We start from the raw sequence: 14,948 nt of genomic DNA, 5'->3' as shown, positions 1-14,948 counted from the left end.
ATTTCTCTTCCTCCCCTTCTTCATCCTCAGAAATAATTTTTTTAGTTTTACTGATCAGGAAAGTTCCAAATGTGCAGCATTTAATTTTCAATCACAACTCAGGAGAACCAGGAGAGGGGCCAGTCCCACTCTCCAGATCTGATGCTTTATAAAACAAGATTGCAAACACACAGGGCATCATCGACTGGTGCCTCACATTCAAAACACTGCTCTTTATCAGAGCTTCTAGCACCACTATGTTATTGAGTAATATTGGCCACAGCTTCAGTTTGGATCCAGTGCATCCCTTAAGGACATGCATATCCCTTTGGGTCAGGAAAGATTTAGCTACTGACTAAAATTCAAGCATATGCATCAATATCTGCTCCCTCAAGTGTTTCCTCAAGCTACAGCCAGGTCAATGCCCAGCATTAAAACTCTGGACAATGAACTGTGAAATCTTAACACAAGCCTTCTTCGTAGAGGAAAGAATAACACAGCTCACCTTCACCTTCCCAGCTCAAATATATGAGTTTTAGGTCCTGGTGGATATGAAAATCTCAGAGAATATCTAGAGGATGTTAATTCTATGTGTGCTTGTGCAGATGCTCTCAAAAGCACACAGGGCAAAAAAGTCAGAATACCCCCATGTGCTGGGCTGCACCCCCAGAGTGCAGGTCGAGGGAGGGGATTCTCCCCCTCTGCTATGTTCTGGAGAGAACCCAGATCAGCAGTCCTGATCCAACTCTGGGACAACAGCACAAGAGGGATGTGGAGCTGCTGGAGCAAGTCCAGAGGAGGCCACGGAGATGCTGTGAAGGCTGGAGCAGCTCTTTTCTGGAGCCAGGCTGAGAGAGCTGGGCTGGGTCAGCCTGGAGAAGAGAAGGCTTCTTAAGGGAGACCTTAGAGCAGGAAACCTGGAGAGGGGCTTTGGACAAAAGCCTGTAGGGACAGGACAAGTGGGAATGGCTTTAACCTGCTGGAAGGGAGATTGAGATGAACTCTTAGGCAGCTCTTCCCTGTGAGGGTGGTAAGGCCCTGGCACAAGGTGCCCAGAGAAGCTGTGGCTGCCCCATCCTTGGCAGTGTAGGGTTAGAACTGAATGAGCTGTAAGATCCCTTCCAATCCAAACCATTCTGTGATTCTATGAAGTCCAACACAGGCTGTTTCTTCATGTGCACAGATTGCATTCATAACACAGACAAAGACTGTGTTTCTAGCCTTCTAAGGAAACTGTTCTGTGCCTTTCTCTGCCTGTGGTCTTCTCCTCTGACTCACCATGAACACAGATTCTCCAAGTCTTCCCTGGTGATCTCATTAACTCTGCCCAAAATGAGGACAGACCAATGATTCAGGGGAAGTTGTGAAAGACTAATGGATTGAGGCTGACCTGCAACTTGATCAGCTGAACTGCTCTCATTTGTAATTATAACACTGTTCTCATATTTTAAAGGCAAGACTACCCTCTGCATGCACAAGCACATGGGCACGTTTCACCACTCCTCTGCTTTCACAGGAATCCAGTTCCAATTGCTCAGTGTGAACTTACAGCTGTTACCCCTTAGGACATATCCATGCAAACTATCAAGTGCACTACATATCAACCCCAGAATCAGGCCAGAATTGACATAACAGCCAACCATTCTGTTCAATGTCATGAGAAAACGCATCTCTGCCTGCAAAAGACCACACAGACTTAGCCTTAAATACAGCACAGCTACACCTGATCTGGTCTTGCGATCCATTTTTGACATAGTATCAGTAATAACAAAAGCAATAGGTGATCAGTGCCCAGCACTTTGAAGTATGGAAAAAAAATAAATGCAAATTAACAATGTTGGATTCTTCCACCTTCAAGGTCTGGGCATTGTGACTGCCCTACTCCTCAGGACTGTGCTGTGTAACAAACCCGTTGTCAACACATTCATTATTAATAGACCAAATAAGACTAAATTTTACCCAGAAAAAGTAGAGAATGGAGAACTTTTACAGTTTTAGGTCTCACATGTGGTTTTGTCCTACTGTGAAAATGCAGCCTTGGAACAGTTTGACATGAGCTGCTACTCCATGCACATATATAGCCCATTGTGTCCAATCCTAAACTATTCCAGGGTACTGATGTTCAAAGATGAAGATGGAAGTCAATCCTTGTCTCTTAAACTTCATTTGCAAAAGGCTGGCAAGCCTTGACCAAAATTTGACAAGTTAGCATAAATTGTAATCATATAGAAGACAATTTTCAGATACCTGCATCCTTGAACATGGAGGTTTTTTAATCACAAGGACCAAGTGATTGAATGTCTTCTTTTCAAATTACTGTTCCTAGTTTCTCTCAGTCTAAGAGCAATGTTATAGAAGGAAATGTTTTGATTAGGGAGAAGTTTCAAGAGTAATCAAGAAGAGCCAGTATGCGTTGGTGGTATCTAACTGCAATTTTTTCCTTTGTTCTGAGGCCAAACTGCAGAAAGCCAGCCTGACCTTGACCACCTAAATAGCAATTACAGCCTGTTGTCATCCCAGAGAGAAGATGGCCAAGGGTTAATTAATAAATCATCTAACCTGACCAAGCCTCAGCTGCTTTTATGAGTCAGGAAAAAACTTAGCCTTGCAAAAATATTGCATTATTAAACCTTGAGACTCTCTTAAATCCACCTGAAGACCACATTTCAGGACTCCCTGCTTTCCAGCCGGGTGATAAAAGCTGTACCCATCACATATAGGGATGGAGAAAGAGACACCACTGGTGTCCCAACTGCCACAGATCCAGAGTGGCTCTGGGGATGCAGACCATTGGGAAAAGGTGAGTGAAGTCCAGCCAAATGACTGTCACTATGGGGTTGGAGACATAAAAGTGTCTGTGCCCAGAGTGGTACAAGTAATTCTGCAGGTAGCAAACAACTGCTGAGAACAAGCTCCTGAGTTTCATTTGCTGTGTGTCTCCATTGGGTCAGTAATTCTCGTTAGTGCAGCTGCTGTGGATGCTTTCACCCACCATCACTTTGGTAGGGTATCAGACATCCTCAGAGTGATCCAAAACCTGCTAAACTCAAAGCACCTGACTTCAGTTTTGAGTCAGTGACTTGCGTAAAGGCTCAGCCACAGTCATACAATCCTAAGGCTTCATAAATTCAAGTGAAGCAGGATAAACCTAAACAATAGCCCTTCCTTGTAATTAATACCTGCAATGTAAATCAATCCAGGCTGCCAAGAGCAGCTGCAGGGTAAATAAGAATCTGTGGCACTATCATCTGTCAAAGGGCCATGGACATAAGATGCCATGGATGTGAACACAGGGAATAGAGGATCATTCAGGCAGAAACACTTAAAATGCAACCTGTTTTCCTAGAGAAATGTGTGGCATTCAACAGGGAACCTGACAAGAGGCTTTTTATTCAGATAAGTAAATGCAATCATTCAGATGTCTGCAATCACTCTATTTGGATCATGAAAAGAGTTGTTGTTTTGTGCGTGTGTGTCCCCAATTTTTCAATTATATGCTGACGATTTTTTTTGAATTTATTATTTTCTGTGGTTTTTTTTCTTAAAAATGCCTCTTCAAAGCTCACAGACTTACAGGGATTCTCTGGCTGGGCTGTGCTCCTCACCAAGAAATAGGCTGAGTCTCTGCATAGCTTAGTAGGTTTTGGTCCAACCTCCAATAATCCCCTTCAAATACAGAATCATTGAATCGTGGAATAGTTAGGGTTGGAAAGGACCTTAAGATCATCTAGTTCCAACCCCCCCTGCCATGGGCAGGGACACCTCACACTAAACCATGCCACCCAAGGCCTCATCCAATCTGGCCTTAAACACCGCCAAGGATGGAGCATTCACAACCTCCCTGGGCAACCCATTCCAGTGCCTCACCACCCTCACAGTAAAGAATTTCTTCCTTATATCCAATCTAAACTTCCCCTGTTTAAGTTTGAACCCGTTACCCCTTGTACTGTCACTACAGTCCAAAATGAAGAGTCCATACCCAACATCCTTGTAGGCCCCCTTCACATACTGGAAGACTATGAGGTCTCCACGCAGCCTTCTCTTCTCCAGGCTGAACAGCCCCAACTTTCTAAGCCTATCTTCATACGGGAGGTGCTCCACTCCCCTATCATACTCATGGCCCTCCTCTGGACTTGTTCCAACAGTTCCATGTCCTTTCTATGTTGAGGACACCAGAACTGCACACAATACTCCAAGTGAGGTCTCACAAGAGCAGAGTAGAGGGGCAGGATCACCTCCTTTGACCTGCTGGTCATGCTCCTCTTGATGCAGCCCAGGATACAGTTGGCTTTCTGGGCTGCGAGCGCACACTGCTGGCTCAGCTGCATCAAGAAACCAAACTTATGTCCAAAAAATTATTTATTTGTTTTTGAGTTCACATTCCACATGTATCACAGGGATGATACACATAGCAGCAGTGACTTCCAGTTCAAGAGAGGAAGCTAAATCTTCAAGATAAATATGAGAAGACTCTTCAGGAGAACATCATAAGCTAGAGATGTTGGAGGAGGAAACTTGTTTGGTTACCTCCAAAAACAAACCAGACTGTGGCAGCAAATGGAGCATGAAAGCAACGTGTGAGACTAAGATCTGTAACAACAGTGCCTGGGTGATTTACAAAGAAGAACTAAAGAAAACAGGAGAACAGTGATTGAAGAGACATGACCAAATGGGGGAAGAGTACGACACTGAACATTGCTAATGTGAACATAGACTTAAGAGGGAGTAATTAATCTTTCTTTACAGGCGCATAAAATCACCAAACCACATAATTATTCATTTGTTCTAGTAGACTAGAAAATATTAATACTCAAAGAGTAAACAGAACTATTTAATCTATTTGAAAGAAAATAAGGAAAACAAAATAAAAAAAAAAACCACAAAACAAAAAAAAAGCCGACAACCATCCAACCAAATTTAGGGCAAATTACTTGTATGTATAAAGAAAATCATATCACAATTTCATTTCAGACCCTTACAGATCTAGAGGAAGACAAATGAATTCAGTTAAATTTACATTTTCAGTTGACAGTTCACCTCAGCAGCCTGGGAATGTTTATCTTTCATTAATTATGGTTCAAGGGGAGCTGCAACCTGAGATAGCCAAGCTAACCCTCTCCTCTTACAGATTCAGACCTGCTGCCTGGAAGGCATCCAACCCTTCACCCATGCCTCTGGCCTTAGCCCAGCTCCCTGCATTTATATGGAGGGCCGCAGAGTGTCCAGCCTGTGCCATTCTAAAGTGGGCTTTTCTGTCTGATACAGATGATGATAACAGATCCATTTCTGACAAATGCCTGGTTAAATCTCTTCTTTCATATTCACGAGACACTGTAATTTGTGTTTGTCCTGGACCAAGCACATAGTGAACTTTTGATCTGTTAACCAAAACCACTTCACCAGAAGAGTGAACGCTCGGGACAAGGTTGCTGGTTGGTGAAATGAGAAGTTGCTCCAGCACTTTTGTTGGAGCTGCAGTGATTTTTACTAGTGAGAGTTTATCTCACAAATCTCTTCCTGCTGAGAGACAGGTGTTGAACAGGATGGAGGAAATCACATGCATTCCTTTGAATCAGCTCTCCCATGCAGGAGCAATAATAAATTCAGATAAACTGTTGTGTCATTTAAAGATCCATTAAGATTGAATGGTTGACTTCTTCCTCTGGAGAACCTCTCTTTAATTGTGTATTGCTTTGACTCATCTGCTATCTCCTCCAGACCTCTCCTGCCCCTTGAGTGTCCTTAACAATTCTGTTTCACAAACTGAACAGATAAAAGATCAGAAAGGGACTTTGGCACACAGAACCCCAACAGTAACTGGGTGGGCTTTTGGCAGAGCATCTCCAAACGTTATCTCATTCTCCTGTGGCAGCCACCCTGGAGAGGTCTGCATTTATAAAATGCTCCCACATACGTTTCTTGTCAATGGATATTATTTGTGTAAGCTAACTCACATGCAATACCTCAATACATGCAATATTTACATTCAATACTTACATCTTCAACATACTGATACTGATGGTCATATCTTAATAGGGAAAAATTATTCAACAATTCACAGACAAATTGTGTCATGGTGTACTGTTTCTCTCTTAACTTTAAGCAGGATCTCAACAAAAATAACAATACTTTGCCCTCATACAGCATCTATCAACATTCAAAGCACTGTGTTAAGGCTGGCAATAAAGCTGTTTTACCAAAAAAATCCACTCTTAAGTGGTCCCATCAACTACGTTACTTCAAGAAATCTACTACATGTTCTCAAAGATATATGAAACAACAAAACCACAAGTTTCCCTTCTCCTTTTCCCGAGACCTTTGGCTAGGAGCAGGTGTACTTCACTCTTCATGAGTGAAAAATTAAGCTCCCAGAAAGGAATAGAGCATCGGTGAAGTCATCAGGAAAACACAACTCGGTTTCCTCATTAGCACTTGGAGATAAACTGCTGACATACCACCTGAGGCTGGTTTTCTGGCTCCACTTTCACATCTCGATCATCTTCCCACTCACGTTACATGCACTATACATCACCGCATGGCCTACACACTGATATCAGTTTGGGAGTACGTCTGGTTTGCAAGCTGTCCTGGCTTCGTTTCAACATCATTAGCTTAAAACCACTCTGAAAAAATAGACACCAATTCAATATGGATATCATACACATACAGCAAACCAACATAGAATTACAGTAAGACAGTTGGCTTGTTTATGGAATTTTCCTGCAGGTCATCACCAGAGCTTGGAAACACTTTATATACAGGACTAAAACTATGCTGCCTTTTCTGATAGCACACAATGACACCAGCTACATCTTCCAGGGTAGGATGCATCTCATCTACAGTAGCCGTTTAATCTACTTTAAAGTAGTCACCACAGATCCTTTGGTGCTCAACCAAAGAGCAGAACTTCTCTAAATAGCAATTTTTCCCACCCTAAGATCTGAGGTCTAACATTGAAAGAAGGAATTATCCTCTGGAGGCATCTTGTGTCCCCTTATTTCTCTCTCCACTGACTATATAGAAAAAAATTCACTAAACGATTACTTTTTACATGGCTGAAGTAACCTGAAAACAACCCTGTCCTTTCTGACAAGACACCAGGAAGCAAAGCTTTTTGGAAAACCCTTACTTTTGGGCACATCCATGGGATTCAGGCTGCCAATGAGGTCTCTGACATACAGTCCATCCCCATCCTCCTTGCTCAGCCAGTTGTTGCAGGGGAAGTAGAACCGCAGGTGAGGTCTGTTCATGTCAGTCACAATCACACGGTCAAGGAACCAGCCCGCATTCAGTCCGGTGTTATCGTGCTCAATCCTAGGAGAAGAACAACCCTGGATTTGTATTTTGGTTAAGACTAACCACTAGAACTGTAACTTTGTGGAATATTTTATATTATGCAAGACTAGAGCAACTGCACACAAAATGCTTGCTTATACCTGCCTACCCAAAATTTTTCATGGGTCTTATGGGCTTTTACAGAGTATTTTGAAAATAACAACCTTCCATATACATTTATGGGCAGGTATCATAAGCACATACGTGGGCCGTTATCTGAAGGAGATGCACACAAGCATACACACACCTGCATGTTCATTCAATATGTGTAACAATTCATCTTACACTTCATGTCTAAAATATAAGTGGCTCTCATCCCACTCTGTATCCCTCTTGCTCTTTTCTCTTCTTGCTTTGTTTTATCCACCACTTCCCATTTCCACAGCTTCCTTTGTACTACTTACTAATTTTTAATTTTATATGGGTCAGTCAGATGGTGGTTAAACATAATAATTATCATTTATATCACACTAATTTAACAAAAGGGGGTAGTGAACCCCATTGACCTTCATTGGGACGTAAAACCAGTCCTAAACACCTTCTTCCATGATTGCATATGACAGAAATACAATTCTTGGTTGGGAGCATGGATAGCTATGAGCAATTCTGCAGGTGATTTTATGCTTCAGTTCAAATCTTAGGCAGTAAACAAGCTTTTACTACCCTTTAACTTCACCTTGATAGGAGCACATTAACAAGTAATGAATAAAACATGGAAACTCCAAAACCTCTACAGCCTGTCATTCAATTAACACCTCTTGGATCAGGTACTGTGGTAGTAACATTGTGCAGGTACCTTATTTTCTTTATTTGTCCAACATTATTGGTTTTCACTCGGAACACATCTGTTTTACTCCTCTCAAAGGCCGTGCTGCTCCTGTAATGCACATGCGACAAAAGTTATGATAAAGAAACAGCAACCTTGTCAGCAAAACCACCACGCATGGTGGCCTGACAGAGCACTAGTGTTTAAGGATGAAGAAATGTCATTCCTAGCCCTGGAGAGACCTACTTTTCAATGCCCCCTTCCTTATGACAAGTTTCAGATTCTCTAAGTACTGACATTTAACAGATTTTTTCCCTTCTTGAGCTCTAAGAGTCCTTCTAGGAGGTGAGATGGCAGCTTTGGGGGAACTGTAATGCTGGCCCAAGCAGATGCAAAGCTTGGATCACATTCCATATCACCTCCAAGAATATAAAATGACTAAGGTTTTTCAAAATCCTCAACTAAATTGCCTGTAGAGGTGAGAGCTGGGGGAGCTCACAGAGCCTGTAAGACTTGCCCATAAGCAAGTGCCTTTCAGAGGTGTCTGAAAATAACCTTTGGTGAAAGTATTTCAAGGCAGCACCAATGAACTAAAAACTAGATGAACTCCAGCTCTTCCGTAACACCGCATTTATGGTTCCTCAGGCACAAGAAATGTCATTCTGCCCATTTGTTGCTAAAATATGGAAGTAACAGGAAAAAACACGGGGATGATTTCAGCTGCTCCCATCCAAGGTAGCTGGACAATGCTCATTTGGAATGGTTGAGTCAAGAGCTTATCAACCAGCAACTGGTGACCAACCAATGCAGAAGACCTTGGTGAATGTGAAGCCCTGAACACCCACTTCAGTTGCTTTAGAGGGCCTCAGTATGCTTTTTATCTCTATTTCCAGCTCCTAAATATATCATCTCCTGCCATCCAAGCCTTCAGGCATCAAGCAGACCAACTCTTGGTGATGGAGTAAAGGGGTTCTGTAACATAGTGAGTTCCCTGTAGAGCTGCAGATCTGCCCAGAGCTCAGCCAGAGATAAAAGCATCCAACTGCATCAAAGGTTTCTTTCCACATCCATCTTCCAACACTTTTTTAATGACCATTGAAATTTCCTTTCTTACCTAGAAAACTTCCTTCCTACAATTTGTATCTCACTCAAAGCCAAATAACTGTAGGACAGGTACTAGTTTGACATTTTTGTGAAGTGTTGAGTATGCAGTTTGCATTTCACAGCTGAAAGAGAAGTCAATATTAAGTATATTGGCCCAGGTCAGGGGTTGTAGAATGTAATTCCCAGTTCTGCCTCTAGCCTGAGGAGTGATCTTTGGCAAACACCTTTTTGAGCTCCTATTTTCCACAAAACCACTAAGAATAATAGCAAGGCAAAACCCCATCCTTGCTGTGAAGACACAGCCTCTCTCACTTACCCTCCCTGATGGGCTCCCATTTCACCTGGGCCACTAAGCATTGCTACAGATGATTAAACACAGCAAAACCCAGAAGTCATATTAAAATGAACAAGAAACGACAGCACTTGAGCAGCATAAAGCCACAGTGACACACAGCTTGTACTCATCAAGTTAATGAATATTAATAATCACAGCAAGGGGGATCAGCTTTGCTCAGCTCTCTTCTGCACATCATTGAAGTACCTGCATGCACCTATGTTTACAGGTTACATTGTGTGTTCTGCAAATGCTTGTGAAGTCCTCCTTCTCTTCCCTCCTGCTATTCCAGATAATGCACCAGGAGCATTGCTGCTACATGAAAAAGCTAAAACAGTTAACCTTGCTGTGAAGACAAGAGACAATTAAATCCAGCCCAGCCTCCCCCAACCTGGCTGTCAGAGGGAAAATAGGCAGTGAGTGCGAGGCAATTAGTTTGTCAGGCTTGAGCGATCATTGTAATGACAGCAGCATCTCCCTGCTTCGGCTCCAGAGATCGATGCAGTGCTCCAGACTGCTACAGAGATGCCACAAAAGTATAAAGTGAGACTAATTAGCCTAAAGCATTCAGCACACCCGTTCTGGTTGCTGCTGGGTTACAGCAGTCTGACTGCTGTGCTGAGCAGTCTTGGTTGCTGGGATGGTGAGAGGGAAACCTTCTGTTGGAGGAGTATCAACTGAGCATCCTAAAGTGTCCAATGGGCAGATGCTTTGTGTATTTTGAAAGACCTTGGGGAAGCATTGGGAAATGTGATGTAGCCCAGGAGCCAAACTCCAGGGAAGTCTTGCTGTCAAAAGGTAAGGAGAATTTGACACATCTCTTCCCTTGAGATTGATATGCAGCATCAACAGCACAGAAAAGTGGAATGTCTTAGGGGAAAAAAACAATCCTTCTCTTGTTGCCAGTTGTGGGAAAAGAGAGTGAGGGAATACCTCACAGTGAATAACTATACTGAATTTAACCCCTCCAAAAAAAGAGAGAGAGAGAGAGAAGGAGAAATTACAACTGGGCCTTATCAGAGTCTGATCTGACCTGGGTAAGAAATCCATAGCCTGATTACCACAAGGAACTCGTTACACCAAACAATGCAGCATGATGGCTTGCACAGCTCTGGTGACAACTAAAGCAGGGAGAAATCTGAGCTGGAAATCACAGCACTAAATTTCCAATGTTCAGGCTTGACTGGGTTTACACACAGGCACTGGGCATGGCTAGTCATAGTCTGAATATCAGCAGAATTTCTCTCAGAGCTCTATAATTCAACTGGGATAGCAGGCTAAGGCAACTTCAGAAATATGTTTCAACTCAGCTTTTTATTTCACTTATTTAATTGTCATTAGCAGTCCTGGTTTTTTATGGATTGTTGTAGTTTCACCCAATTGCTTCGTAAGAAACATCCAAGGAACTTCGAAGAAGATTCCTATAGGAAATTCTCAAATATTTTTGTATCTGAAGCTGTTTACAGGTTTGTTTTTTTTTTACTCAAATGATTGCCTGCAGGTTGCATTGCAGTGATACTGCAAATGTACAATGATTTAGAGCATTCATCAGCCTCTAGCAGTTGGGCTTGATGATCTTAAAGGTCTTTTCCAACCTGAATGTCCCTGGTTGGGTAAGTCACATTGCTAAAAAGCACCACAAGGGTGGTGAGTGTTTGAGCATAGTATTTATAAATCCTTGTATGCATCTCTTTTGCAGGCCATTGGCAGAAACAACAGAGCCAGTGCTAGAATTTCACTACTGTTTGGTATGTTGGCAACAAGAACATTTTCAGTAATGCACTCCTAAATGCAAAAGTACACGAACATCTGCATTGGTAAATCACCTTAAAAAAAAAAAATATTTGAATTAACAAGAGATAATCCCACCAACTAAATAAGGTCACAATTGAAATTTAAATTTTGAGTATTTGTAAAAAAATATTCATCACTTTTGATCAGCTCACAGCATCCTGAGCTCTCAGGAACAGAGGGAAAACCTGAGTATGATCACAGCAGAGGCATAAAAATAATAGCCTTTAGCAGTGATGAAGTAACCTGAACCTATTTAGCTTTGAATCACTGCATAAATGATCATTGAAATTGCCTTTTTATTAGGTGTTTTATCTGATAATGCTTTTCACACACAGGAGAGCCTGCAAAAGTAGGATGAAGGGCTGCACAGAAGCACAAAGTGTTACCATGGATGTCAGTTCAAACAAAATTTTAATGATGCTCTGCTAATCATCAGAAAGAGTCAATTCTTGGTGGTATGTCTCTGAAATGCTGCCCACAGGTCTGCCTGCTCCTGACACTGACATTAAGCAGCATCAGGAAGGAGCTGGGTATTGGGGATGCTTTCAGAAGGTTGCACAGCAAAGACCATCCCACAGCTTGTCACTCTCTAGGAACACCTAGAGCAGTTCACCTGCTATCTCATGGGAGGCGAGTTTCTCATGGACTAGGGGTGGGCAGTATAGTGTTAACATATAGAGGTAGCACGGATGAGCACTGCTGTATCCTTGTTGTTGTCCCGGCTGGAAAGCACAGATGGTTTGAAAGTACAGACAGCTTTCCTTGTCCTCAGATTATCCAGTATGCATTATAGGCTGGGTGAATCTGTGTTTTCAGGCCTCTGGCTAAGATGGCAGCTTGCCACGGGACACAAAAAGATATTGGATAAATGCTTACAGTGTGTTTGCCTCATTATTCTGTTCTCATTCACTATTGACTAATCCTGGAGAGAGGACACTGACCTGGATGGACTTACAGGCAGCCTAACTTCAAAATGATTCTATACAGAATCATAGACTGGTTTGGGTTAGAAGGGACCTTAAAGCTCATCCAGTTCCACGCCCCTGCTATGGGCAGGGACACCTTTCACTAGAGCACATTGCTCCAAGCCCCTGTGTCCAACCTGGCCTTGAACACTGCCAGGGATGGGGCAGCCACAGCTTCTCTGGGCACCATGTGCCAGTGTCCCACACCCTCACAGGGAAGAGCTGCTGCCTAAGATCTCATCTCAATCTCCCCTCTGGCACATTAAAGCCATTCCCCCTTGTGCTGTCACTACATGCTCTTGTTAATTGTCTCTGTCTGGACTCATGCGTATGTTCAAACCATATTTACCTTAACGCAGAGCTCAAATAGCAGCATCTTTAACCTCCTTCCTGGAGCAACAAATACACCAGGGAGTTTGGTCTGCAAACACTTTGCCAAGACTGTCATGAAGCTGACAACATCAGCTTGCAAGCAGCTGGAAATACTGCATAAGGCAGTATACGTCCAAAAATACTCCAGATGGAGAAGAAACCAGCCGAGAAGCGCAGTGAATACAAATGTCTGTGTACCAAGGACATTATTTTCTTTTCCTACCGATAACCTCACTAGCAGTAGGAATCCTGCTTGAACAAGCACAGAAGAATTAGTGAAAAAATGGTCCCACTTGAAAGAATTCAATTGAATAAGATAAATTGCTCAGGGCTGTAGCAGCATGATGACACCCAGGAGCCAAACACTGGCCCAAAACTGTGACAGCCTTTTTCTGAACTTACCCTAAAACTTAACGAAGTGCCATAAGGCACACTGAAGCAGATCCTGCCTTATCTATAAACATTCCCAGTACAGATTTTAAGAGCCTTAACGGCACGTATTGGGTATGTGTTTCTTCACTGCATGGAGCAGCAATTGTACCGGTTTTTCATCTTTGGTGGCATGATTTACGTAAAGAGTATAAGAGAGTGGTATTCCATTCAGATAATCATAGCTATTCTTCATGTCTTCTTTATTTAGTGTTTGGTTAATATTTTCTGGTAAAACTGTATTCAAAGCAGATAGTGCCACCAAAAAAAAATGCAAAGGTTACTCAACATGTCCCAATATTAAATTACAATTTTTTTGACAGATTTGGGGGCAAATTTCACTCTGCTGAAAAATTCTATCCCATTCCATTGGAGAAATATTTTTTGAAAATTTTAGTGAGAATGAGCTCATGAATGTTTAAGACAGAGATTTAAGGAGCTGGGATAGGGGCAGGACTTTGAGCAAGGCAGAAAGGTCGAGTTTGCTCCAGGAAGGCACCTTATATTCATCCCATGGGGAAAACTGGACAGGTTTTACAAGCTGAAAAATGCTGCTGATGCCTGATCAGCAGAGACCTGCTCTAGCACTAAATTCCCTTAAAAGTCTGCCTGTTTTGAGTAAATTCCTCTTTCTTCCTCAAAGGTTTGACCTTGCAGTTGGTACCACCAGCTGCTATGTGCATAGCTGCAGGTGGATTATAATTTACATAGGCGCCAGTGCTACCAGGTCTTATCTTTGGGTTGTTCAACATTGCTGTCTAAGCACCCTCTAAGGTAATTTTGTTTCTGAAGTGTTAGACAAAGGCTAACCAATAAACCTGAGTGAGAGAGAATGAAGAAATTTCCCACTTTGTTTCTTTTTCAGAAGTGAATATAAACTACAAATTGTGCTGTCACCTAACGTTGCTCTAGATCATAAAGTCTGCACAGTGAGGTGTAAGTTCTGCAGATTTGTATGGGCATAAATCAGAGTACAGTTAGATACATAAACAGCTTTAAACTGGGAAACATCCTGTGCCATTAAAGGAAAAGCACTACAACTCATTTCTGAATGAGTGCTTCAGCAGCAATGCGAGAAGCCTTTCTCCACTGAGCTTGGGGTTTGTTTGCTGCATTGCCTGAACAGTCCCTTCTGTACCGACTTTCCAACACTTCCTAACTTATGACATTAACTATTAACAGCAAATAAGATGCTTATTTATTCCAGAGCTGTTAAACAGTAAAGACAGATCTTATGCAACTCCACAGTTCTTAGATGCAGTAGAGCTACAAACATCAACATCCTCTGAAGACCATCATGTACATACTGTACAATTCATGTGTTATTTGCTGGCATTAGGAGCAGGAAAAGCTTTGTGTAGTGACCAGGTAGAAGAGACTGCCAATTAAAGTTATTCAGCATAGGAAATAAAGAAACAATTAAAATCCACTGAAAAGTCCCCTAATTCAGTGAGAAGCCAGCTGTCACTTACCAGTTACTTCATCATTCTTTCAGATTGCCATTGCTGCTCCATCTTTTATATCTTTTTTTTCTTTTTTTCTAAGGAAAATTCTCTCCATGAATATTTATTGTGTTGTCACAAGCTGGACCAGATAAGCCTGACACTGAAAAGTGGATTTGTTTACACTAACAACAAATAAATAAATTTGTTACTAAACACTATGAATGAGCTGGCAGCGGCATTCCCAGCTGAGTCCTATATTCAGTCCTCAGCCTCAGAGTGGTGGAAAGCACATGAGCATGGAGAACTAAAATGCTATAGGGGATCAGCACTGTTTGGATCAGCACTGTTTGGATCAGCACATGGCCAGCATTGGACCTTGGAGAAGCATCTCTTGCCTGTAGCAAATATCTTGGCAACTGCCAAAA

The 14,948-nt window shown here is 42.2% G+C and overlaps 1 protein-coding gene across 1 annotated transcript in view; it reads right to left on the bottom strand.

Annotated features, from left to right (window-relative positions):
* Nucleotides 1-14,948, bottom strand: part of LOXHD1 (lipoxygenase homology PLAT domains 1) — a gene marked incomplete at both ends in the record, with an annotated part of 158,425 nt that overhangs the window by 119,531 nt on the left and 23,946 nt on the right. The window contains 2 exons of the mRNA XM_080637336.1: nucleotides 7,109-7,293; nucleotides 8,111-8,191. Coding sequence (XP_080493462.1) covers nucleotides 7,109-7,293; nucleotides 8,111-8,191 — 266 coding nt within the window. The remainder of the gene's footprint in view (nucleotides 1-7,108; nucleotides 7,294-8,110; nucleotides 8,192-14,948) is intronic.

Source organism: Psittacula echo (genome assembly GCF_963264785.1).
Source record: "Psittacula echo genome assembly, chromosome: Z".
In the NCBI taxonomy this organism is placed as follows: domain Eukaryota; kingdom Metazoa; phylum Chordata; class Aves; order Psittaciformes; family Psittacidae; genus Psittacula; species Psittacula echo.
Note: the sequence above shows the minus strand (reverse complement) of the source record. Positions and strands in the feature narration are given on the sequence as shown.